General features: G+C 35.6%; 2 protein-coding genes across 2 annotated transcripts in view; one reads left to right on the top strand and one right to left on the bottom strand.

The window, feature by feature from the left end:
- LOC120631456 overlaps positions 1 to 23,602 on the bottom strand; it is a 31,709-nt gene extending 8,107 nt beyond the window's left edge. Inside the window, exons 1-16 of the mRNA XM_039901052.1 lie at positions 23,428 to 23,602; positions 21,798 to 21,909; positions 18,688 to 18,835; positions 16,875 to 17,331; positions 14,983 to 15,196; positions 14,060 to 14,364; positions 13,435 to 13,624; positions 12,383 to 13,310; positions 11,433 to 11,610; positions 11,184 to 11,341; positions 10,134 to 10,295; positions 2,735 to 2,835; positions 2,005 to 2,182; positions 1,532 to 1,646; positions 1,236 to 1,307; positions 580 to 649 (exon numbers count right to left, since the gene is read on the bottom strand). Coding sequence (XP_039756986.1) covers positions 580 to 649; positions 1,236 to 1,307; positions 1,532 to 1,646; positions 2,005 to 2,182; positions 2,735 to 2,835; positions 10,134 to 10,295; positions 11,184 to 11,341; positions 11,433 to 11,610; positions 12,383 to 13,310; positions 13,435 to 13,624; positions 14,060 to 14,364; positions 14,983 to 15,196; positions 16,875 to 17,331; positions 18,688 to 18,835; positions 21,798 to 21,909; positions 23,428 to 23,494 — 3,455 coding nt within the window. The 5' untranslated portion in view covers positions 23,495 to 23,602. The remainder of the gene's footprint in view (positions 1 to 579; positions 650 to 1,235; positions 1,308 to 1,531; positions 1,647 to 2,004; positions 2,183 to 2,734; positions 2,836 to 10,133; positions 10,296 to 11,183; positions 11,342 to 11,432; positions 11,611 to 12,382; positions 13,311 to 13,434; positions 13,625 to 14,059; positions 14,365 to 14,982; positions 15,197 to 16,874; positions 17,332 to 18,687; positions 18,836 to 21,797; positions 21,910 to 23,427) is intronic.
- A 226-nt stretch (positions 23,603 to 23,828) lies between these two features.
- LOC120631703 (26S proteasome non-ATPase regulatory subunit 8) lies at positions 23,829 to 26,750 on the top strand. The gene is made up of 5 exons (XM_039901380.1): positions 23,829 to 24,021; positions 24,144 to 24,319; positions 25,227 to 25,434; positions 25,586 to 25,756; positions 26,570 to 26,750. Exons 1-5 carry the CDS (start codon positions 23,914 to 23,916, stop codon positions 26,711 to 26,713), a joined length of 807 nt encoding a protein of 268 aa, XP_039757314.1. The 5' UTR covers positions 23,829 to 23,913; the 3' UTR covers positions 26,714 to 26,750.
- The last annotated feature ends 779 nt before the right edge of the window (positions 26,751 to 27,529 follow it).

The following is a 27,529-nucleotide window of genomic DNA, read 5'->3' as shown; positions in this document are numbered from 1 at the left end:
GTGCAAGTAAATAGAACCACCAATGTTAAAATTTACTCATTTATTTATAACTCGAAAATACACAAGTGGCGTAGTCTTCTCTACTCGAACATTAGAGTATATTCTTTTTTTTATTCGATGACAAATTATCGCTTGACTTCTATCTCACCTGAAGGTTATAAGATGGAAACGCTCTATGAAACCTGAACGTTGATGTTCAGGTTGCCGCATGATAGTATAACTTCAGAAATTCTATATTTCCACAATCACCCAATCAGGGATTCAGACCCAGAACCACTAACCACTTTATTCATTCCTGAGTGCCAAGACACTGCACGGTTTTTCTGTATTTTACAAACCTTTATACTCACTTGCAATATGCAAATAAAACATAACTAAACAAACATATTGAGAAACGATAAGATATTTTTAAATTAGGAAAATCAATTAAGAATTAACGATTGTGAAATCAAAACATTGATCAAAGCAGAAATAAGTTTACGGAATTCTGCGAAAATTTATAGCGAAGTAAGCTCGAGAAGGGTGATAGATTAATTTGAAAAGAAAAAATAAATGCACTTATTTCATATTTGCACATACTTAGGTGAATAGTTAAGACGCGATGTGGACGCAGATTTTAATCTTGTAAAACACCTACGTCTGCCGTGACCTGCAAATAATTTTCACCTTTTTCACATTAATAATCTAAACTACGATCATGAGGTGAATGTGAGGTCGGTGTATATTAGGTTAGAGATATGTTCGTTTGTTGCTTTTCTTTGATAAAATGTTAAAAAACCCACAACGAACTATTTCCCGTCATATGCGAAATCAAATATTGCGGAGGTTTCAAGGTTGATAATTCTGGATTTAAGATGGCTTCATTCACTTTAGTTCCCGAAATTAATATGTATTGATTACGGATGTAATTCATTAGATTATAGTGCTATTCTTTTTCTACTTTTCCCTGTAGATAAAGATAGCACTTCTCCCATCTGAAGCGTTTTGGACTAAATTAATAATCATTCGGGCGTAAGATATCAGTTTATAGTCAACGAGTGAAAAAGTCAATGTAAATTAAAGTTTTCTATCTGAATCTGATCTTTATTTTTGGTTATTACGGCTGCAGCTTAAAAGAACCTCGAAACAGCAACATTAATATCATTATACATTGATTATGGCAGATGTTCCTAGATAATATGTTTTAATAATGGAGTCATGTCGAGCTAAATTAAATTATATTATATTACACTTACCGTTGATTGCCTCTTTTGGTTTGTCATCAGCTGTAGTTGCATCAGAAGAATCTTGACAATCAGTTGTGGCACCTGAAGCGAAATAAAGAATACAATATTTAAGAATAGGTTATTTGAGTGCTTTTATATCTCAAATTGTATTCATGTAAACAAAAAATGCCGCGTAAACGCTTCCTTCGGGGTCACGTGACACCACAAGTCAATAAAAAATGTAACAGATTTTAAACTGTAGTGTCGCTTGTTATAAGCAAGAACTAAGGTTTTATTTATGTGATTTGTTAGACATCCTGATATACCTCCGTCTCTGTCTCTTTCTCTCCTCCGCCTGGGTGGTTCTCTGAAGGCCACACTATTCCTTTTCGTACGTGGATGTTTCAACGCTGATATTTGTGATGTGTCCGATTGTAAGGTCTGCAATTTATAAGAAAAAGAAACATTTATATACTATGTTTAATACACATACATTAGAAATATGTTAATTTTTTTTAAAACTATTTTTTTTCCCAAAGTACTAGCAGTAGTTTTTAGAGAAGACATTTAAAATTTGTTTAAGCCCACAACAAACTTAGCCGGGTTTTATTGGCGAAAAAGTAGGAGTTACTTGAATTGGTTGTATTTCAAATCTCAATGTAAATCAAGAAGGTCTGCTATTCATTATGTTTAATAATTTGCGCTAACGAATTTTGCCATTTAAATTCACTTCACCTGACATTTGATTGTTTATATATAGTATATTTTAGATCTATTATATAGTATGTTTTTTACTCACATTATCCCTTCTGAGTTTCCAATCATCGTTGTTATTGTCAACAGATTTAGGGGCGTTGCTTTCCGAGTACGATGTCTCGTTATCGTTGAACTTTATAGTTGGATTGTTGTTCCTAATTCTAGTCGGTTCCGCTTCTATAACCACGCTAACTGATGTCGTTTCATTTAGTTCTTTACATCTGGAAATAAAATTTTAATAAATAAAAAAACGATGATTTTTACAGTTTTATGTGACAGGCCCCAAGAGCGATATAATGAAAAATAAGCTGATAGGCAGTTCTTTGCCAAGATTTATTGTTTAGTTAGACCCATACAATGACAGCCTTTTTATATGAGCGAAAATTAAGTTTAGTAGTAATTGAAAAGAAAATTGTTAAGAAATTTGTTTCCAGAATTTTCAAACAAAATGTGTTAAATCAAGCATCCATAAATGTGTAGCTAGTTATTTGGAAAGGGGTATTACAGTGTTAATATTAATGAAAAATTTAAACGGAAGTTCCACCTTTTTATGAGATCTTTAAGAAAAATAACTAACTGTACAAGGTTGTCCTAAAAAATAGGCAGGGACAACCATAACATAGTTGTTTACATTCAAGGTCAAACGGGGTCACGGATTACTATGGCAACAGCAACAAGGGTGTAGACCTAAATAATGTTAAAACAATCATTGACAAACGTATTCATACGCATACACGTCTTTCAGGTAAATAAGACGTCAAAATTAAGATTACCTTTCTAGCGATTGGTTAGCTTTGTGAGAATTAGATTTTTCAGTCTCGGATCCCGTTGTCATACTCATTTCGCGTCTTTTATTCCGCCTTTCGATTGACATCTGCAATTTAAAAGCACTGTCTTACATTCTGAGTTTGGTTTGCAATATGTACGTTTCATGTGTCGACTTCGTCAACTTTTGAACTCCGCGAAAAAGCAGGAGAATCTGTATGGTGTAATTTATTATAGCGGAGTATAGCAAATTAAGCTTAATTTTCATAATAAAACAATGATTGTTAAATTGTATGTCGCCGCGGATATACCAAGGCGTGAAATTTACATCTAGACGTAAACAAATTAGCTCATAGGTCTTGATAGTTTTATTGTAATATGGTTATCCAAAACTGCTTCTTTATTATAACCTTACTTTCCCAACCATTTAATATAAACTTGGGTAACAATTAATGATTTAAAGGTAGAATGTTGTTGCAATGATTTGATTTTAAATAGTTTTAATTTCTACTAAAACAAACTAGCTACAAAAAGTATTTATGAATTGTTAATGGATGACATTTTGACGCAGGAAATAAATTATTAAGTTTGCATTTTGGTTAATATTATTTCTGAGAGGTTTTAGACCTCCGTAAAATCGTTTCATATTTTAAAATTAATAACTGCATTGTAATTTAAATTATTACGCAACTTAGAAAACATTGTAAAAATAAATGAGTGCAATAACGAAGCAACTTTGTCGCCTCTGAGTTACGAGAGTGGGGATTCGTGACACGTGCACTCGCTTATTTAAGACCGAACGCGGCGGAGCTCAGACACCTTTTGTGTCGAGCGCTCGAGCGGTGAGGTCTTTCATTTCTATTTTTGTGCGATTATTTTTTTTAATAATTTTACTTGATTTTTGATTGTTTGTTAAATTATTCGTTTCGAGATTAACTAAACTATAAATCAAATATTAATTGCTTTGTCTTTTTATTTACAGTCAAATTAAAATTACCCTGTTAGATTTAAAATTCATCGAAGTAATAAAATTAGGTTAAGATTAATAAGTCATTTCACTTGATTTCTATTATTTTATTTGTGATTAAAAATGAATAAAGAAAACATGGCCGATGGCTCTAAAGGAGTCAGCGGTCATGACCTTTTTAAAAATTCTGATTCTAATCAAACTCCGACATCAGAAGTGGGATCGCTCCTGCGATCCCTTTCTGCCGGTCATAATGTTACAGACCCTGACATTATCATAGGACCTTCCAGTGCAGATGTTTCTTCAGCAGTTACGCCTCAACAAATCAGTCAAACGTCACCTACGGACCCTGTAGCATTGCCATCGATTGGTAACGTTATACCTCCCCAGTTCTTTTTGCAGATGATGACCATGATGCAGAGCATGAGCGATCGTCTTCTACAGAAGCCAAGTGAGAGGGTAAAGATAACGGACATATTTTTACCTTCCTTTGACCCAGATGGCAGCGTTGGTGTACGTGAATGGTGCAATCACATCTCTACGGCTGTAAGTACGTACAAACTTACTGATTACGACATCCGGATGAAAGTAAATAGCTTACTCAAAGGACGTGCTCGTATATGGGCTGACAACTGGTTAGTCACTACCTCCACTTGGGACGAACTTCGTGAGACCATTATAACAACCTTTGAACCAGAAAATAGGTACTCTCGCGATATCCTCAAATTTCGAGAACATATTTATAGCCCCAATAAGAATATTTCAGAATTCTTGTCCGAAGGTTGGTTACTGTGGAGACGAGTTACCAAAGACAAATTGGACAACAGTGATGCAGTGGAAGCCGTCATTGGAATGGTAAGTGACGAACGTCTGAGGATAGAATTGATGAATGTTAGGGCCAAGACTGTACCTGAACTGATTTCAGTGGCATCTTCCATCAGAACTAAACGCCCTAACATGCCTCCTCCGCATTCAAATACGCCCCCTCAGAAACGAGCTAGATTCTCTCAAGATCATAGAAACATTCCTCAATGTAGTTTCTGTAATAAGTTAGGTCATGTCTGGCAAAACTGTCGAAACAGAAATGAATCTAGCCATCAAATAAAACAACCTATTCCATCCAGCAGCACGGCACCAACCACCGCTGTCAACGTAAGTAAATATTGCTCATTTTGTGCTAAACCTGGTCACACTTTTGATACCCGTTTTCGTCGTGAAAAACAAGTTGCCTCCAACGTAAACTCCATAACCAACGATAACAAAGGTAAGCTAAATACTATGCGTATGCATGTTGGGAAAATGGAAATTGACACAGTTTTTGACAGCGGTGCTGAGTGTTCGGTGATGCGAGAGACTGTCGCTAAGAAGATTCCAGGACGTAGGCAGCAGGTAGTAAATTATTTACGTGGATTAGGCCCAGTACCCGTCATATCTACAAATACGCTAAAAACTGTTTGTACTATCAATAATATTAATGTAGAAATACTTTTTCATGTACTACCCGACTTTGAAATGACAACTAATGTGTTGATTGGATCAGACTTACTGAGCAATACCGATTTAAGCGTAATTATAACTCTCAACACTGCGACATTAGTATCACAGCCCCAAATCATGCATGTTCGTTCTAATAGTTCAATTTTCAGTAACTTAAACCATGGCTTATCTGACCAATCTGAGATTGATCAATTACTGTCACTACTTAACCGATATTCGTATCTCTTTACTAATGGTTTTGCAAAAACCCGCGTTAATACTGGACAGCTCGAAATTCGTTTGAAAAACCCAGATAAATATGTAGAACGTAAGCCTTACCGATTAACCCCCATTGAGCGCCAAAAAGTTAAGTCTATTGTTTTAGAGTTGATCGAGAACCACATAGTTAGAGAAAGTAAATCCCCTTACTCTAGCCCGATTATTCTAGTAAAGAAGAAGAACGGTGACGATCGATTGTGTGTTGATTACCGAGAGTTGAACTCTAATACCATTCGTGACCACTATCCACTACCTCTTATAGGAGACCAAATAGACCAATTAGCAGGTGGTAAATATTTCCATACACTCGATATGGCATCTGGTTTCCACCAAATCCCAATTTCCCCTGAATCAATAGAAAAAACAGCGTTCATCACACCCGACGGGTTATACGAATATTTAACTATGCCGTTTGGCCTTTGTAATGCACCTTCAGTGTACCAAAGATGTATTAATCGTGCTTTAGGACAACTTCTTAACCCTGGTAGTGCCCACAATGGTATAGATAGTATAGCTCAAGTCTACATTGATGATGTCATTAGTAAGAGCTATGATTTTCCCTCTGGTCTTACATATCTTGAAAGAATTTTTATTGCTTTACGAGATTCAGGATTTTCAATTAATGTCGAAAAATGTTCATTTTTTAAGCGATCCATTGAGTACCTTGGTAATATAATAGAAGACGGTAAAGTTCACCCAAGTCCCAAAAAGGTTGATGCCCTACTAAAAGCTCCAATTCCAACCTCCGTAAAGCAGGTTCGTCAATTTAATGGTCTCGCGGGTTATTTCCGTAGATTTATCCCAGATTTCGCACGCATAATGGTTCCCTTGTACAATTTAACAAAGCAAGGAGTTAAGTGGTCCTGGACAAATGACCATGAAGAGGTACGTCAAAAAGTCATCCATCATTTAACTTCTAGCCCTGTACTAACAATATTTAGGGAAGGCGAACCAATTGAACTCCACACCGACGCCAGCTGTCTTGGATTCGGAGCGGTTCTCGTGCAGGTAATCAATGGTCGACAACACGTCGTGGCCTATTTCAGTATGCGGACGACTGACATTGAAAGCAGATATCACTCCTATGAGCTGGAGACACTAGCCGTTGTGCGAGCAATCAAGCACTTTCGACACTACCTCTACGGGCGTAAGTTCAAAGTCATTACAGATTGTAATGCCTTAAAAGCTTCAGAGCATAAAAAAGATCTTCTACCAAGGATTCATAGATGGTGGGCTTACCTACAGAATTTCGAGTTCGAAATAGAGTACAGGAAAGGCGAGCGTATGCAGCATGCTGATTTTTTCAGCCGAAACCCCAACTCCTTTACGGTCAACGTGATGACAAGAAATTTGGAATGGCTCGTTGTGGAGCAGCATCGAGACCCTCAGCTCAGACCAATCATAGATGCCCTGCACAACGGTGAAGCGGTACCCGGATACGTTCTCGAAGGTAACGCCCTCAAGTATGTAAGGACAGACCAGGTGTTAGGTGCACAGAAGCTTACTATGGTTCCTAAATCTTTCCAATGGAGCCTGATAAACACTTTTCATACCGCTCTTAAGCACGTAGGCTGGGAGAAAACTCTTGGTAAGATAAAAGAAACCTATTACTTTGATAAGATGAACACCATTATCCGAGAATTCGTCGACAATTGTGTGGTATGCAGGATATCTAAGCAGTCTTCTGGGGCAACGCAGGTACAGTTACATTCCATACCAAAGCCAACAGTACCGTTCGAGGTGATCCACATGGACATCACTGGGAAGCTTGGGACACCTCAAGACCAGGAATACGTCGTGGTCACCATCGATGCCTACACCAAGTATGTATTGCTTCGTTACGCTAACGATAAAAGTCAGCATAGCGCTCTTGGAGCTCTGAAACAAGTGATACACCTATTCGGAGCACCGAAGCAAGTAGTGGTAGATGGTGGACGTGAATTCCTTGGCGAGTACAAGAACTATTGCGATAAGTACGGCATAGAAATACATTCAATTGCACCCGGAATCAGTCGAGCTAACGGCCAAGTGGAACGAATGCTGGCCACATTGAAAAATGGTCTAATAATGATCAAAAACTATGAGGTAGCTGAGTGGCATACTGCCCTTGAAAGTCTACAGTTAGCATTTAATTGTACGGTGCACAAAACAACTGGTATCGCTCCACTCACACTGCTGACTCGACGCCAGAATTGTGTACCGCCAGAACTACTGAACTTGGTAGATTTTGACAACCAGATAATCGATTTTGAAACAATTCAGAGGCGAATTCAACAAAGGATGGTTGAAGCGGCTGGTAAAGATAAAGAAAGGTTTGAAAGAGGAAGAGCAAAAATACAAAGGTTTCAGAGAGGAGATTTTGTTCTGATCAAGAATAACCCAAGGAACCAAACTTCACTTGATCCAAAGTTCAGCATGCCTTATGAAATCCATAGAGTACTCGATAATGACCGCTACCTTGTGAAGAAAGTTATTGGTCATCACGGACGTCCTCGAAAAGTAGCTCACGACCAACTACGTCGAGCACCACAGCCGGGATACAGTAGCGAAAGGTTGATGACCGTGTCGCCGTCTAACGAACTTGAATCTGTACAGATAGAAGCCCAGCCAAACGAACAGGAAACTAGTCCATCGACTCGCCCAGCGGAAGCTAACGATTCTTCTCAAGATGACTAGTTGTCTCTGGCTGCTTGGTGAATCCATCGTAATCTGGTGAGCTCTTTTCACACTAGTTGCTTTTAAATTATTTAACACGTGGTCTTATTATTGTTCTATTTCCAATAATAATAATTACTAGTCACTGGTTTAATTAATATGCTTACTAAGCTATTTACACACATGGTGGTGTTCAAATAGCTCATCTGAAAAGATGCCTTTGGCGTGCGGATCCGACCCACAACCACAAAACTTGTTGTTGACGATGTGGAGGCGTCATACAACCACGAAAAGAACAACCCTACTGTTGGGCAAATAATAATAAAAGAACAACCCTACTGTTGGGCAAATAATAATAAAAGAACAACCCTACTGTTGGGCAAATGATAATAAGAGAACAACCCTACTGTTGGGCAAATAATAATAATAAAAGAACAACCCTACTGTTGGGCAAATAATACTAAAAGAACAACCCTACTGTTGGGCAAATATTACTAAAAGAACAACCCTACTGTTGGGCAAACATTACTAAAAGAACAACCCTACTGTTGGGCAAATATTACTAAGATAATGTTATAGGCGGGTGGAGACGTTCTATAACGAATTAGAAAGATGTTGTGTGTGTTCGAGTGATGCCCCAAAGCCATATTAAGAAGACTAGATAGAAGATCGTTTAGACGATCCATATCCAACAATAAAAATCCAAGTATTAAAGTAACCAAATAAATTTCCTATGTACTGGTTTGCGTAATGCTAGAGTATTGAGCCGATTAATCCATGCATTTATAATTTAGATAACAGATGAATTAATATTGAGTTACAAATTACCAAAATATTAATGTGAAACTATAGATAATAAATACCTAGGTTTACTGTGGAAGTACCTAGCTAGACTAAAACAAATCAGTTTCATTACAGATACACGGCGCAGAGCACGCACCGCACATCAGTATGGCCGTGTCGCCGCGGATATACCAAGGCGTGAAATTTACATCTAGACGTAAACAAATTAGCTCATAGGTCTTGATAGTTTTATTGTAATATGGTTATCCAAAACTGCTTCTTTATTATAACCTTACTTTCCCAACCATTTAATATAAACTTGGGTAACAATTAATGATTTAAAGGTAGAATGTTGTTGCAATGATTTGATTTTAAATAGTTTTAATTTCTACTAAAACAAACTAGCTACAAAAAGTATTTATGAATTGTTAATGGATGACATTTTGACGCAGGAAATAAATTATTAAGTTTGCATTTTGGTTAATATTATTTCTGAGAGGTTTTAGACCTCCGTAAAATCGTTTCATATTTTAAAATTAATAACTGCATTGTAATTTAAATTATTACGCAACTTAGAAAACATTGTAAAAATAAATGAGTGCAATAACGAAGCAACTTTGTCGCCTCTGAGTTACGAGAGTGGGGATTCGTGACACGTGCACTCGCTTATTTAAGACCGAACGCGGCGGAGCTCAGACACCTTTTGTGTCGAGCGCTCGAGCGGTGAGGTCTTTCATTTCTATTTTTGTGCGATTATTTTTTTTAATAATTTTACTTGATTTTTGATTGTTTGTTAAATTATTCGTTTCGAGATTAACTAAACTATAAATCAAATATTAATTGCTTTGTCTTTTTATTTACAGTCAAATTAAAATTACCCTGTTAGATTTAAAATTCATCGAAGTAATAAAATTAGGTTAAGATTAATAAGTCATTTCACTTGATTTCTATTATTTTATTTGTGATTAAAAATGAATAAAGAAAACATGGCCGATGGCTCTAAAGGAGTCAGCGGTCATGACCTTTTTAAAAATTCTGATTCTAATCAAACTCCGACATGTATAATTATGTTGGAAAAGAGCAACTGCTGAGTTTCTTGCCGGCTTCTTCTCGGTAGAAACTGCCTTCAGAACCGGTGGTAGTCAAACAGACATACTTAAAATTTCAATAGTGTTTATATTAAGCCTACTTGAAATAAATAAATTTTGAATTTTTTGAATGCTTGGGTTTTTTTGTTCTTGGATTACCTTAACGTCGTGTTTGAGCCTCGCGTATTTCTCCTTCAAGCACTTGTATTTCTCGTGCGTGGATCTATCGTCGTGTATCCTAGCGGCTGCAGCCCTCTCGCCCGCCAACCGAGCCCGTAGTTCCTCTAGGTGACACCCGTGCTGTGTTCTCAGACGTTCCACCTTTATTAATAAACTTCTTTTTAGAAAGATAAAAATAAATTTTATATTTCACCACATAATTGCTTACAAGTTATAGACAAAAATATAACTAAAAAAAAAAAAAAAAGAACAGTAGGCATGTGGACAAATATGGTTCCGCCTCAGCACGAAACCTCCGCGAGCTGCGGTGCTGGTTTTCAGGGGGTGGTTTTTACCTACTTCGGTATTGAAATGTTCTAATTATGAAATAGACAGCAGTTTCGAAATAGGGGGAGAATTTCGACATTTATGATTTCGACTCTGCCTCTTTGTTTTTTTTTTTATTTCACTACAAGTTAATCCTTGACTGCAATCGCACCTGCTGGTGTGAACAGTGATTATGTGAAGTGTCACAGTGTGAAGTGATTATGCAGCCTAAGATGGTGTCGGGCTGACCTGTTTCTCTGCTTTTGTTTGTTGTTATGGCAGTTATATTAAACCTATATCCCTAATCAGTTTCTACGCAACATACTAACGGAATGCTAAATCGATTACCGGCACGTCTTTGTCGGTAGGGTGATAACTAGCCAAAGCAGAATCCTCCCACCAGATCAGACCAGAAAAAAAACAGAAGAATTTGGGATAATAATATCCAAATTTCACCTGAACGAACCTGAGACCTCCCACTTAAATCTACAGCGCTCACCGCTTTAAATTTTTTTCATCTAGATACGTATATAGTATTTTTTTAACCTGTTACTTTACGTCTATTTTACAACAATTATTTACTTTTGGTTGCAAATTATTATTAAAAACTATTATTGAATGTAGTAAAAAAAGCCTTAACAAAAGTTACCAACATTTTAATGAGACCTATTTTAGAGCTTGAAGACCTTAAAATTAAAAAGACCGCAATAAAGTAAACTTTACCTCAGCCCTATAATCATGTCTCAACTCAGTAACTCTACTCGTATGCTCTTCTCTCAAAGTTTCTAGAGTTGCTCTATTCTCTTCTATCATACGCGATCTCTCTCTGTTGAGATTCATTTGCAGTTGCGTATGGACTTCTGTTAGGGCGCGTTCGTTTTCTGCAAATAAAGAGTACATTTAAATGTTTATCATGTCTATCACTACACAGTTTAAATAAGATAAGTAAAACAACAGTGAAAGTATACTTGCCTATTTCTAATTGTTCCCTCATTTCCCTGAATTTGTTTCCGTAATCGACTCTCAAAGTGGCTATATTGATTTCATGTTGTTTCGCAGCCGAATCGGCGTCATTGAGATATTTCCTTTCTAACTCCTTTAACCTATTCTGCAATTCCTGCCTATGAATTTTCTCCGCTTCTGTTAATTCCTTGAAAAACAATACCACCTTGATAAACAAAGTTTAACTACTTGGACCTATGTATATTTGTTTTAATTTTACCATACATACCTACAGTGGCGTGCATAAAGGGTATGCACAGGGTATGCAGATGATATAAAATGAAGAAAACCCCAGTACGAGCTATAAATACTTAAGGGTAGGGTTTTTATAACTCTGACAATGCCTATCCTCATATAATTATTTTATAACTCTTATCATATAACATCTGCATACCCTCTATACACGCCACTGCATACCTACAAGCTTCACAAAATTTGTATATCGTTAAATATAATAACTATAAAAGCTACCGTATTGTATTACTCATGCATAGTGTAGCTTTTAATTAGTACATTAATCTTTAAATGCATAAAGAACAAATAAAGCAATTTAAAATTTGATTTAAACAATTACAAATTGTGAACTTGATCTCTAAAGACTATGTTCCACCATCAAATAAACAAATTTTACAATATAAAAAGAAGAAGATTTACAATAACAAATTTAACTTATGTGTCGTCATAATAATTCAGAAAGCATATCCACTTGTTATTTTAGAGAGCGCGTCGAACTAAATTACATTGAATAGTGTAAATCGTATAACCATTTAGTCAGAAATATGTTTCGGACATTGAGTTTATTAACAGTTTAAGTTCTCATTCAGTAGCACTCGACACCTTAACCTATTGCTCATTGTCCTTACCAACTGGTAAGCAAACCCTTAAATATTAGGATCGTGCTAGATAAAGATGTGACTTACTTCCTCCATTTCCCTTTGGTGTCTCAAAGCCTGATCTGATAATCTCGTTTTCTTGTCACTTAAAAACTTCTCCTCTGCCTCTTTAAACTCTTCTTGCAACTCTGCTCGCATTCTCTTCTCCTTAGCCGTAAACTCCATTCGAATGATCTCCAGCTCCTTTTGCATTGACAACTCTAATCGTCTCCTTTCATCTTGCTTGTTCCTCTCCATCATTTCCCTTACACCCATATCTGGGATTAATGGAGATTTTATGGGCTTTGGAGATTCGTCTTGAGTTTCGAACTGATAAACTACCACAACGTTATCAGAACTAGATTTCCCTTGGGATAGTATTACTCCATCTAACCTAGGACTTGTCAAACCTTTTCCTAAGCTCGATGCAGAATCTGAAGATTTTAGAGGATTTATCACTGGTTTATTTAAAGGTTTGAAAGTTGATAAAGGACTTGACCAGTTTTTAGTGAATTCTAATCTAGGGGATCTATCAGAACCTAAACTCGGGGTAGGTGATAATTTAAGTTGTGTTTTAATATCTTTAGGTATATCTATACTGTTTGATCTACCGCTATTTTTGGGTTCCTCGTCTTTTAGAGATTTCCTAGAGTCTTCGGAGTCGGAATGTGTAAATTTGGCTTTGTTTGGTGTAAAATCTAACTTAGGAACTCTGATTTGAGGTATTGGAATGTCGCGAGATCTTTGAATGGAATCGCTAGCTTTGGAATGTGTTTTGTCCGAATAATCCTCAAATCTAGGACTTTTTTCCCTTTCGTTTTCCCTAAAATCTGCTGCCTCTTGTTTATTAGAATCGTCCAAGTCGTTTAGATCTAGATTTGCGAACTCTCGGTCGGGGGAATCAATTGATGTTTCAGATTCGATGCTTTCCATTAGGTTGATTGATATTTTGCTTTTGAGTGGTATCAATGGTGACCTGAGGGGAAATTAAATTATTGTTACAAAAAAGGCAATGCAAAGTACATTTCGTGTATGTTTAGCATTCCCTGTACAAGAAGAATTGAGTTTATTATGAAACAATTATGTCTCTAAAGGCTTACCTTGGTCTACTCCCTTTTTCCGAAATAGGTTCTTCTAAAGTAACAGAAGGGGGATCGATGTCTGTGCGACGGACCAAATCGGATATCTTTTGGAAGTTCTTTTGAAATAGTTCAGGCTTTATATATTCAGCAGGTGGTGGTTTTATAAGGCGACGTCGTGGCGATGTACCTCGATTTAGGCTTTCGCTGTCTGAAAACAAAACCTAAAATTTATCAAAATACTAAACACGAGGCGTTGCACGATTATGCGACATGAAAAGAAAATGATAAAATTCATGGTATGCCTTCTATTTCTGATGCTATATTATTTTGCAAAAATAATCCATTCAATAAGCCCTTCGATCAGTATGATAAAGCTACAAGGTAACTTTTTTCCCGTGAAGCGGTTGGAGTCCCGATTTAACCAGGCAATTATTTAAAAGTTCGATTCGAAGTTCGATCTACAATATTTAAGGCATAGCCGTGGGACACCCTTTATAATATAAATGACTTGAAACTATAAGTGAACTTACTACTTCAATAAACTGGCGAACTAAAGTAATCATTAAAAATATGGAAAACAGAATTGGTTGAAAAACAGATCATAGATAGATTAATGAAAAAGGTCATTTCTCACATAACTTACCCAAAGAATCTCTTTCGGAGCCGGATATACTTTTCAATTCCCTCGGACTATCCAAACGCGGTGGCAAAGGAGGTCTCGAGACTAATGGTGACAAGGTGTTCGATGGCACGGGATGTGTGATAGGTGTTAAAGTTATATTGGACGTGATAGGTGTAAAGGTTGATGGCATGATAGGTGACGAGGGTATGATAGGTGATGGCATGGTCGGTATGGCACTGATGATCGAGCTCTGTCCGTCGTTTTGTTCCGAGGAACTGTTTGAGCCGGGACTAACTGTAGGTTCTGGTAGGTTTTCTAACTTGAATCTGAAAGGAATTAAAAATTCAATTTATTAAAAAGAAATAAAACCGCAGGCGTTACTTTGCGAAATACCATGATATACAATTAAAATAGAAAATTAATATGACTTTCTTTATACGGTGAAGAAAAACATCGTGAAGAAACCTGCATGCCTGAGAGTTCTCTATAACGTTTTCAAGGGCGTATACAGTCTACCAATCAGTACTTGCCCTGCGTGGTAGACTACGGTCTAAACCCTTCAGAACCTTAATTCTAAAACCCGTGCTCCGTAGTGGACCGGTAATAGGTTGATAATGGTGATAATGAACGTAAAGCTGCATGTGCTAAAATCAGTCAAATCCACACCACACAGCAAATTTCTAACAAAATGCTATCTCTACATACTTAACGGTATATTAAAACATATTATAGTACTAACTACTATAACTAACGTTGAATTCTGTTTTTCACGGTCATCTTGGATTTTTTCGGGATAGTCTTTGTGTTAATCGAAGGTTTAATCTATAACTAATCTCAGTCAATTAGCTCAGTTATTAGTAGTTACGGCGTGAAGTCGTGAAAAACATACAGCCTTATATACTAATTTTCCGATTTTTAATATCAGTTTGATGACACGTTCTCACCTTACACTCTTCTTATCCTCTTCAAAGCTGGGTGTTTGTTTCGGCTTCCCAAATACTACGCTTTCGGCTTTCCTTTGTACAGAATCAGAGGTTTTCTCTCTAAGTATTCCCTTTGGGGGATCGCTTTTGGTGACCGAGTCCAATTGCCAAGATTTATCTGTGTCTGGACTGGGCAGGTTTGAGCGAGATATCTTGAGAAACATGCTGCCTTTACCTAAGAAACAAAAGATTGATATTCAATATCGCAATCGGTCTCATGAAATACGAAATCGGACCGAACGGACTCCTCCAGAATCTACATTTTTGTTCCATTGGTGTGAAGGCGATGGCTATAATAAATATAGTCGTTAACATAATCAGAACTAATATGCTATTGCATATGACGTTATGGTTAAGAGTAAAGGCGAACTCCCAAACAAATTATATACAGTATTCGTTGCGGTTACGGTTGAAGTACGGTATGAAGTCATTTTCTTCTTATTCTTAGGTTTACTTTAAAATAAAGTCAGGAAATACAGATATAACGGTTTGAAATTGTTAACGTACTGTTTATATCCTCTTTGGTTTTAGAGGTTTTTCATTTTTTAAGGACCAATCTAACGGCCGATTGGCGCAGTTTGCAACAACCCTGAGCCCAAGGCCGTGGGTTCGATTCCCACAACTGGAAAATGTTTGTGTGATGAGCATGAATGTTTGTCAGTGTCTGGGTGTTTATATGTTTATTCTAAGTATTAATGTATATTATTCATTAAAAATATTCATCAGTTGTCTTAGTACCCATAACACAAGCTACGCTTACTTTGGGGCTAGATGGCGGTGTGTGTATTGTCGTAGTATATTTATTTATTTATTTAATCTAAAAACTACGTTATTGTTAGAATATCTAAGAAAAATGAACAAAAAAAAAACCCGGTTTAGGTAGGTACTCAGTGGCGTGCATTGAGGGTATGCACAGGGTATGCACTAAACGAGCAGATGATATAAAATTTAAAAAATCTCCGATACTAGTAATTAAAACTTAAGGAGCGGAATTGTAAAAATTATAAAATGCCTTCCCTTAAGCTTTTAATAACTCGTACTGGAAATTTTCTTGATTTTATATTATCTGCATACCCTGTGCATACCCTCTATGCACGCCACTGTAGGTACTATAAATCGAATAAAAAAAATTTGAATACATCTTGAGTTTAATAATATGCTCAAATATGTTATTCATAATATTTTTATGTAAGATCTCAATAGGCATGCAAAATATACCTCACATAAACACATTGGCATTCGTATTAAATCACCTATGAGGTCTTGGGACTCTTATCCACATAAAAATATTTTGTGGTTCTATTCAAGGTTTACATATTACATACTCTTTGGCTTTACTTTATGGACAAAATAATTACCAACTACGTTCTACTAAGTATAAATATTCTATGCCTAATAATAATGACTGAAAATCCTCTTTTAATTTAAAATTATTTTCAACATAATTTAAAGAAATTCTTTATTAGTCTTATTTTTTAGAGACATAAATATGGTTGCGCAGAGTTTTTTTCTTGCCAATATTTCTGTAGTACAGTGTTTACGTATTATTAAAAAGAATGCTTTCGTGTTTTTTTAAGTAATGCAATTCTGAATTATTTTAAGTAAAAAAAATATACTTATTATTTTTTAAAAATGGATGTAATGTATGTAAATTAATATCATTATTTTTATATAATATGTATTTTATAAGTATCTATATATATTATTCATAAAAAAAATTATCATCAGTCATCTTAGCACCCATAACACAATCTACGCTTACTTTTGGCTAGATGGCGTTGTGTGCATTGTCGTTATATATATTTTTTTATTTTTTATATGTCTCTTGTATGTTCCGTAATTAAAAAACATACCTGCTAATGGCAAACCCTTTTCGATTTTCGCTGAAGCCAATAAGGGACTGAAATTCTCTTCCTCTGGACTGGTAAGTACATGCATTCTCAGATCAATTATTTCGGATTGCTGCTTGAACAACATCTTAGGCCTTTCGAATGTCGGTCGGCTCAAGATATCTCTATCAGATATATTTCTCACTAATGCCGGTTTAGTGGGTATTGGACTTTCAGTACTGCGTCTTAATGGTGATACTCGTAGATCACTGAGCTTCTTATCTAATCTGGAAAGCGGTGCCAACGGTGGTCTGCCCAGAGGAGTTAAGCGTCTATTCCCCGGTAATAAGGTCGGATTTGTGTTGTCCTTTGTGTCTGATGGATGTTGTTCGCTGTCTGTACTAAGATCTTCATCTTCGCTTTCCACTTTGGCTTCGACGCGTTCAAGATTTTTGGTGTTTTCTTCGGATGTGAGAAGTTCCTGGAAAACAAATGTTTTATGCTTAGTCGGAGAGGAAAGGGGAAAATTAGTTTCTAGCATTAAAATAGACTATGGGACAAAGGTGCCATAAGAAGCTTTTGATCTGGGTAACCTTTTATTTATTTATACACTTTATTTGTACACCACAAATAGGAAAAAAAAACAATGGACAGAACAAAAATAAACTTAAAAAGTAGGATACAAAGGGCCGCCTTATCGCCTTTTTAGGACATGTTTGGACAATTTTTGGACACAGTTAATTTTTGGACTTAATTAAATAATAAAGCAATGAAATGTCACTTGCTTCAATGGTGCTGGAAAAATCGACAGGAAACCTACATGCCTGACAGTTCGTTCTCATTAATATTCTCAAAGACGGGTGAAGTCTAACAATCCGCACTTGTTCTGCGTGATGGACTAAGGCCTAAACCCTGCACATTATAAGAGAAGATCCGTGCTCTGTAGTGGGACAGAAATAGGTTCATATTGATAAGGCCTTGGAACGTCGTTTTTGTTTGTTTGTCGTTCTTTCACGCAGCAATATAGAAACAGATTGATATTTTTTTTTATGATGATTGAGAATTTAGCAAACTCACAGGATACTTATCTTTCCACTTATTACCCCGAAATTCCTACTAATATTATAATTATAATATTATAATTAGATACATAAGTTATAATAATTGAACAGCTTAGTTATACTTAAATTCTGAAGCATTGAGTTCTTGAAGCGTAGCTTCTTACTGTACTCCGGAATAAACATGGTGCATTGGCTGAATTCCTATTTCTGAACATGACCAACCGTATCTAAACTTCGGCCAATTTATTCGAAGACCAAATATAAACAGGTTAGGTTATTTTAGTATTTTAGAGGATAAACTTTTTTTTTTTTAATTTTTATAGAAGACTAAAATGTTGTTTTCTCCTTCATTATGTGAACGACCTTTCATTTGTTTGATAACATTCGCTCCGCGGATAAATTGGCCGGACACCAGAACCTACTGATATTTATTTGTTTATAATGAAGTTGCCTTTGCAACTGTTTTCAGGACTAAAGAGTACTTTTACTTTATATTGTAAACGACTACTTATAATCAATCAGTCAAGAATAACATATTATATTATGTTCTTCACTGTGAGGAACTTCATGGATTTATTAATGCTATATGTTGTTTGAACCTCATTTCGGTATATTAATACTAATATTTTAATGAGTATTAAAGGTTTTGGTAGAGCTATATAATGCATACACTATGTCTAACTTTTATATTGAGGTCCCAAAAAGTAGTTTTGTTATATACATCTCGTACAGATGTGGGGTCGGGTCGTTAGACTTTAATACAGACGCGTAGTTACCTGCACAGAGGCGCATGTATCATCCTGCATAGACGCATCGCGCGCTTTCTTCACTAGTTCTCTGTACACGTGGTCTAGCGGATGCTCCCACTGGGTCTTCTTTGTGTCTTCATTGTAGTAATAATGAGTTTGCAGTTTCTCGTCGAAACTGTTGACAAATGACAATGAAATCACTGTTGGTATGTACAAATGTTAGTGTCTAATTATATATAAGAGATCTCTCCCAGCTTTTTTACTATTTACTATAGTCGTAAAAATGTAATAGGCCCGTTTTGACACTTGTCATCGCGACGTAACTAGTTATGGAACCATAAGACTCTGTACTCGATACTCACGATAAATCAATTCAAGTCTGTATCAGTACTTGATTGATATTATTATGTATTGTAAAGTGTTCGTTCGTTCAAAGTATTCCTTTAACTTCACAACCAATACGCGTGACTGGCTGTTGATTATACGTCCACTTTTCAATATGTTGAAACAGAGTTAGTACTATATAACAACAAACACAAAAATCGAGTCAAATCACTATGTTTAAATTAATGTCCAAAATAGAAGAGCCATAGTTAACGTAATAGTAAACAATATATATCAATCTTAAACGAGCGCACAGTCAACTTTACAAGATGAGGAACGAAAAACTGCGCAGTGCGCGCGGGGACGCTTCAGTCATGTGCCGCTTGGTCAGATACATCATCTCAGACTCATTATTTAGAACCCATTTTGAGAACCAAGCTCATTCTTTGCAGTAAAGATAACTACACAATATTTAATTTCGATATTCAGTAAAAAAATGGTTACAGCTCTAGTATAAAAAAAAAAAGACTGAGAACGTAACTGTTTTTGGAACGTTTCGCAACAATTATAAATTGCATGATACTATGAAGTAAGCGCAAAAACAATACTCGCGATATATTCTTTCATATTAGTTAACGTCCCAAAAAAATTTACGTATTTTTTAAAACACTGTATGTAATTGATTTGAATTTTTTTGTTTCTTTCAGTTTTGTTCCAAGTTACATTCTATGGTCTTGCACAAATGTCAAAACGGGCCTATTACATTTTTCCGACTGTAACATTGTTGATATTCATATTTCTGAATATACAAGATAAATGTACTATATACAGGGTTATATTAAAAATACCACAAAGCTCTAGGTCTTTATTTGTTTACATTAAAACTAACAAGTTTTGTTCTACGCCTTTTTTTTAACTCAATAGTTTGTGAAATATTAAATATTCAATATTTTTACATAGATACTCTACTTATTATTACTCTGTATTATAACATAAACTACCGCGCGAACCACGACTCTATGGTGCGGTCACTGACCCGACTATGCGACGTTATCAAGTCTTATGTATTTGGTTTCACAGTGTAATGTCACTTTACAGAAATAACATGTTTTTTTTGTATGATATAAATTAATACTGATTTTTGCAAAGTCGTAGAACAAAAGTTGTTAGTTACAATTATGGGAACTACAAGGTCGAGAGCTTTCTAGTATTTTTTTATTTTACCCTTTATATGTAGGTAAATTTAAAGCTAAAATTGCAACCGCCAACCGCACATCGGACTTACCTACAAGTCCAATGTGCAGTTGGCGGTTGCAATTTAATGAACTGCTGTTTGTTGCAAGAAAAAAATAACTATTATTTATCCTTACTAACATTAGGTATATATGCGAAAGTATGTTTGTACGAACGAAAGTATGCTGTTGACCTTCCTTCACGCCGAAAACAAACGGTGCCCACGGGATTTGTATGAAAAAACAACAACAAGAACATGGGCAACAGATAGATTAATATTTAAAAAGCTAAAAGTTATTTAATTGCGAAGAAAAAATTTACCAATCGACACCAATATAGAACAGACTAATAGACACTATGATCCAAACGGCATGGAAATACATCAAGCAAGCGAGCGCGATACTGGAGCCAAGAGCGTAATAAGTTATATACCATACGCGTATACAACGATTTTCATCACACTTGATGGCTAAACTTTTAGATCCGTTCCCAGAAAATAACTGACCCTTTTATGCTGTTACTTTACTGTATGGTTCCCTGCCCTCAATTCTAGCGTTTTTACGTTAACTTACAATTAACACACGCCAGCCTTCGTGCGAGTTAATTAACGACTTTACCTAAATACTCGAATAACCTTATCTGAGCACGATTTATTCTCCCTACTAATATTATAAATGCGAAATTTTGTTTGTTAGTTTGTCCTTCTTACACGCACCAACAGAGTCACTTATCGCGGGCGAAGGGAAAGATCTAAAAGTATGGTTTAACTAGATTGCACACTGCTACATTTTTATATAACGAAAAGCGAATGACATAGGACTTTATTTGAATTGGGCAACCAATTTGAGAACTTTTAAAAGATTTTTTTAAATATTTGTGTCTATTTTGTGGTGTATGTGGTTTGATGATAATAAGGTTAATACCATGTAGTGTTTCATATGCGGTGATAGCGCAGTGGGTAGGAGCACGACTTCACTTTCGGGAGGCCGAGTTCGAATCCCAGTACGCACCTCTAACTTTTCTAAATTATGTGCGTTTTCAGTAATAAAAAATATTACTTCGACGGTGAAGGAAAACATCGGTGAGAAACCTACATGCCTGAGAGTTCTACATAATGTTCTCGAAGGTGTGTGGAGTCCACCAATACGCACTAAGCCAGCGTAGTGAACCTTTTCATTGTGGGAGGAGACTCAGGCCCTGTTGTGGTCTGGTAATGGATTATGATGATATTGTTTCATACCTTGCAACTTGATGCTGAACCATAATATTGGCATAATAAGCATAAGATACCAAAAAACATATTTCATGTATAAGACCCGGGTTATTATTATCAATTAAAGTCATGATAGAAATGCTTTGTAGATTTTTAACTTCTTACTTATTCTTGTTAATGTTCATGAGATTGGTCAAATTGTTGGCAAACACAGAAGGACGGATGGACAACCCAAAAGGACAGCAGAGGCTTAATTATAAGATACCAATCTCACCATTTGGGTTCAGGTTTTTAAAAGAATGTTGCTAAATATTAGTTGTTTTTTATCCAGCTAACGTAAAATAGGCTAAAGTAATAGAAAACTTACTATGCTTTCCAAGGTGCGGGCAGTGCTTGCATGAGGCCATCTCGAGCCAGTGGCAAGAGGTGGCTCTCGCTCTCCGGATCAATGCCCAACTGGCAGGCATAATCGGATATTTCTGGAAGATAAAAATCAATAAATTAGTTTAATTCATAAGAACTGGAATATGTGTTTATACTAAAGAACCTGTGAGTGATCTTATACATAAGACTTAATTTCCAGGCACTTTTTTAGACATCTAGTCTACCGTTCAAAGTTACTAACAACACATAAGAATTCCATCTTCAGTATGATGATGAAAACTATGCAGAATATATCTATAGCAGAATCTTTGAGAAATTAAGATTTAACACCATCTATAATAAAGATTTTTAGTATAATACTCTAAATTTAGATGCTGGGAAAGTCAAAGTTAAATAGAAAATTAGGGGAAAACACTACCATATCTTTTCCGGAGCAGTGTAATCAGGTAGTAAAGCTTAATGGATTAATTCTAGGATCTTTCAATTTCTGGAAATTTAACAGTTAAACAGTAAATGTTGACTTATAAAATAGTAGTGTAAAATTCTTACAAAATCATTTTATAAGTCAGTAGTAACACAAAGAAATGTAACAGATGAAAAAGTGGTGATTGCTACAACACTGAAGGGAAACATTTTGAGGAAACCTGCATGCCTGAGAGATGATCTCAAAGTTTTCTGGAGTCCACCAATCCACACTGGGCCAGCATGGTGGACTATGGCCTTACCCTTCTCATTGTAGGAGGAGCCTGCCCTGTAGTGGGCCAGTAATGGGTGGAGATCATAATGAACTGTATGGAATATGGTGATATTCTTTTTTTGGACTCTTTCAATGGTGTCAGATGGCCTGGCCTTTTAGCAAGCTCAACCATTGCCAAAAGCAACCAAGAATCCAGGGGTATTTTATGACCTGTTATCTGAATTAAAGACTATTTGACTGTATATGTTTTATGTGATGAATATTTTATGCCTGTAATACCCTGTTTACCTTAGTGTCACTACTGCTAGTATACCGGTACTTTACCCATCAAACAAAAGTTAGATTAATTTCTGCAGATATTACAACACTTCACTTATTTGTAGCAATACCTAGTTAGTTGATCTTTTCTTTAAAGTTTTAACATGAAGTTTGCATAACAAATATTATTTTATTAATTTTTTGATCTTGTTCAATCTCTAATTTCTACTTCATACTTATCTAGTGTAAAGGATGCATGTTAGCTATGGATGAGTGTGCAGAGTTCAATTCTGAGTTAGGGTTAAAAAATAGTTTCTCTGTTAAGAATTTTGATTAACCTGGACATGAACTGGTACATGAAAAAGCCTTAGTATCAAGTATTCACTGGATATTACTAGTTTTAACAATGAAAATGCCCAAAAAAAAATGACAAGGGGAAATAAAATAAAATGACTGTAGTAGTAAAACGGGTGGGTGTGCGTCCTGTCTAGCCCTGCAAAAATGTGTGTCCTGCTATAAAAACTTTAGGACTTTACAGTACATTTACTTTCAGGATGTGTTTTAACTGTAAATCGATTCTGAATTATACTCATCAAAGTTTTAAGCGATTTTCAGATTGAAATGATGTAGTTTTATACAAAATACAAACAATACAGACCCTCGGCCGACGGTTGGCTGTTTTCGTCGAAAATCTCGCGGCACACCAAAGCCGACGGCGAACTCATATTTAGATATCATGCTTTCCTCATTTCAGACAAATGCCGCTACTAACGTAGCTATAATTATAGTATAGAGATTTTTTATCCATTATTGAATAATCGAAGAAAATTTCGACGAACCCCCTTAAACTAAAATTAAGACGACTAAATGACAATTACAAAACAGGGTTGCTATGTAATAAAAATAATGTATATAAGCGCAACCTACACCTCCAAACTACGTTTAAATTGAACGCCAGATTAAACTTGGTACCCAAAACAACTAGAACTCCTACTCAACTCTCAAGTCTGTGGCCTGTGATATTTAAAAATTAATTGCCTTGTCTATGATCAAAATAATAAAATTATTTCAATTCCAATTCAATCGCTTTTGTTGATAAAAAATAAATAAGCTACCGGATTTATTAAGTTCAATAAAGAATAAAATGGCTTCGCTAAAAGACGTTGCTACACTATATCAAAGTCTAAAAACAGAATGGACAAAGAAACCACGTAAGCTTGAAAAATGCGGCGAACTTTTGAACAAAATCAAGGTAGGATGACTCGTCAAAACTCAAATGAAATTTTAACTTTAATTATTTTTTTCTGATAGATACTAAGGCTAATATTAGTCTTATTGGAATTCTTAGTAATATCTGCTTTAATTTTATTTCAGATTGCATTAACGCAGTTGAGCTTTTTGCCCAGTAACAATACAGCAGCAAATCAGAAGGAGTTGATATTAGCTCGGGATGTTCTTGAAATTGGTGCCCAGTGGGCTGTGGCTACTAAAGACATGAAGGCTTTCGAGAGATACATGTCCCAGTTGAAATGCTATTATTTTGATTATAAGTAAGTCTGTCTTTACAATGGAGAGAGGAGTTATTGGTTAGAATCATCAACATTATCTTCCTATTAAAATCCTACTGACACTGGAATCTCTATTAAGAGAGGGTTTTAAGTATGCTGCTTCAGTGTTAGCTGTTAGGATTAACAATATTTGTCATGATGTTAGTGATAAGTGGGACCAATGACCATGCCCATGACTTTGGTGCACAAAAAGTAACTGGGACCAATGCTTAACTTAACATGATTTTCTAATTCTGGACTGACCTTTAACATAAAACCCAATATGTAATAGTTCTTGGCTCAACCTGGTAATCAACCCAGGACCTTGGGTTTCTTTCACTAGACCAACAAGGCAGTTGTATAGCAACTGTGGGTTCTTGGGATAGTGCTAGCCACTTGGGGCTCTGAACCAAATGTTATTTTAACTTCTGCCAATTTGTGATTGTCAATTTTATTAGTGGTGGTGGCCAAATGCTTTGGCCGCTTCAGGGAATGTACATCTAGATGAATACATTACATTTGTGCCTCAGTGCAGGCAGTGACATAATATGCCTTAGTTTTTTTATTGCCTCTTGACAGTCTGCTTTTGTCTGGTGGCTTTTGCTGTGTCTTATTTCCCAACAAGTACAATAATGATTTAGTGTTCCTGTATAATGTTGTGTAGAAACCAGTAAGGGGTATGAGTCTTATATAACTAAAGCCTTACCCCCTACCCTAACCATCTATGTTGCTACCATCTTAGCTGGCATCATCACTTACCACCCGGCAAGATTACAGTCAGGTGCTAACTTGAAGTACACCTAACATCTTAAGAAATCAAGTATCTGGATATTTATAAAAATATGCACAAAAAGTATACTTTTTCATTCAACTATTTTTTTTTTTCATTCAACAATCATTATGCTTTCAGAGATCACCTGCCAGAATCAGCCTTCATGTACCAACTGCTCGGTCTAAACTTGCTGTTCCTCCTATCTCAGAATAGAGTAGCAGAGTTTCACACAGAGCTTGAGCGCCTATCAGTTGATGTCATCCGAGTGGATCCATATGTCAGGCATCCTTTAGCATTGGAGCAGTATCTTATGGAAGGGAGTTATAATAAGATTTTCTTGGCTAAGGTAAGAATACTTCTAGTTGAAATTGGTATTTTATTATACAAACATACCATTTACTTAGTAACCAACATAGCTGAACAAATTAAATTGCTGAAGGAGCTGAGGGGGTAGAGAACATAATTTGGAGAATGGTTATAATTTCGCTCATTTACAGGATAATGTACCAGCAGAAAGCTACACCCTTTTCATGGATACACTTCTGGACACAGTGCGAGGTGAAATAGCTGCATGTATTGAGAAGGCATATTTCTGCATATCCTGCAATGAGGCTGCTAGGAGGCTCAACTTGCCTTCGCAGCAAGCTGTACTTGATTATGGAAAAAAGGTAACACTTTTTTGTTAATTAAGCAATTTTAATGGTACATATTTCCATCCCATTCCCTTTTTCTAAGTTATGAGGCATGAATATTTTTGTATTTACATAACAATAGTTATGAAAAAAATAAATAAAGGTGATATGATGTGTGACAGTGCTTTATTTTTTTTAATTATATAAATGCACTAACCTGAATGATCAAAGAGGTTTTCAAAAACATTTTTATAGTTATACAAATCATTATAAATTACTAATTAGTAATTAAAAGTTTTTAAATAACCAAAATACTCAGTAACTATGCTTCTTTTTATATGTTATCATGCAAACATTTAGCACATAGATAGATTATTATCTGGAATAACACATAAACTACGTTTTCTCACTGAAAAAATATGGGTTGTTTATTTTTCACAGAGACTTTTTTTTACCTAGTTGTAGTTCAGGTCAATTCATAGGGTACGCGTCAAATATTCTATGCATATGAAGTCTCGCGCAACAACTATTGTTATGTTTATAATTGTTCTTATCCTGAAATTTAATCAATAACTAAAAACATTAGACAAACAGAGGTAACATTGCCATTTTTAATGAGAACATTTAACTGAATCATGTTTAACCAATATATGACCAATATGCGTGACAATTGGTTAGTATTATTATTCTGACTAATTGGTTATACAGCAACCAATTTAGTTTTAACCCATATAGTCAAGAATATATGTTTTTGTTTGGCAGTGAAAATCTTCGTATTAAACGAAAATATAATTATTATTACTTGTAGTTCTTTCAATTATTTCGTTAACGGATTGGTTTTTATTTCAGCGCAACTGGGTACTGGGCGCTGACAACTGTTACCATTTCTCAGCTTCTGTAGATACAAACGCCTCGGCCTCCGAAGCATTTCCCTCGTCAGAACTAGCTGAGCAAACCATAGAATACGCTAGACATCTCGAAATGATTGTGTAGATTATTAAATGATAAATAAAATTATATTTAAATTGCATTCATTGTCAAAGCATTTTTTAATGAATAAAGAACTTAAGAAAGTATGCTTTAAATAATGATTATATGATATATCCTAAAACATCTATCCAATTATCATTCTGTAAAGGATAAGATTACGTGTAATGAAAATAACGTTACACCCTGCCAGGAAAAGCACCTTTTAATTTTTAAATTGCGCCACGGTATTGTGGCCGTATTAGTTCCATTTTGGAGTTTACTCCTTATATAAGGCGCCCGGTATGAGAAAAATGTGAGGAGTAAAATCTACTAACGAATGACCTCGTTGCGTTTTCGCTTTGCGACGTTGCATGCCCGTCAAACGTGATGCGCAAACATGCAACGTCGCTTTCGTTTAATTAACTTATTTTTCCTAGTTAAGTTACCAAGGAAACCGAATAATATCTAGATAAAGAAACAAACACATAAATGTATAGGACAGAGTGAGATAGAAAATATAATACATTTTTTTACCTATTCTAGTAAATTGCACAGGATTTTTAATTTACCCTTGCATATGGTATTAATCTTTATTCAGTTAAATAAACTCTTTTTGTGTATGTTTCGACAATCGTACTTAAGGAGTAAACTCCAGTGGTGCGTCGGAGCTGACACACTTTTTTTATCAAAATTTATTTTCTAGTAGATCCATATGTTGCCGCGTTAAAGGTATATGGGAATTTATTACAAACGAATTCACTCCCTTAACTTAGTTGACGCCTTGATAAAAAATTGTTAATCCAATATTTTTAAACGACGACTACGTGACGGTGTCTTTCG

This window comes from Pararge aegeria, chromosome 18 (genome assembly GCF_905163445.1).
Source record: "Pararge aegeria chromosome 18, ilParAegt1.1, whole genome shotgun sequence".
Classification (NCBI taxonomy): domain Eukaryota; kingdom Metazoa; phylum Arthropoda; class Insecta; order Lepidoptera; family Nymphalidae; genus Pararge; species Pararge aegeria.
This window is presented reverse-complemented; position numbering and strand designations above follow the sequence as displayed.

Excerpts from the sequence above, each read along its gene's own strand:
- LOC120631703 (XM_039901380.1), top strand. The coding sequence starts at position 23,914 with ATGGCTTCGCTAAAAGACGTTGCTACACTATATCAAAGTCTAAAAACA. Across the intron at positions 24,320-25,226 it reads TGCTATTATTTTGATTATAA|AGATCACCTGCCAGAATCAG; the intron begins GTAAGTCTGTCT and ends TTATGCTTTCAG. Across the intron at positions 25,757-26,569 it reads TACTTGATTATGGAAAAAAG|CGCAACTGGGTACTGGGCGC; the intron begins GTAACACTTTTT and ends TTTTTATTTCAG.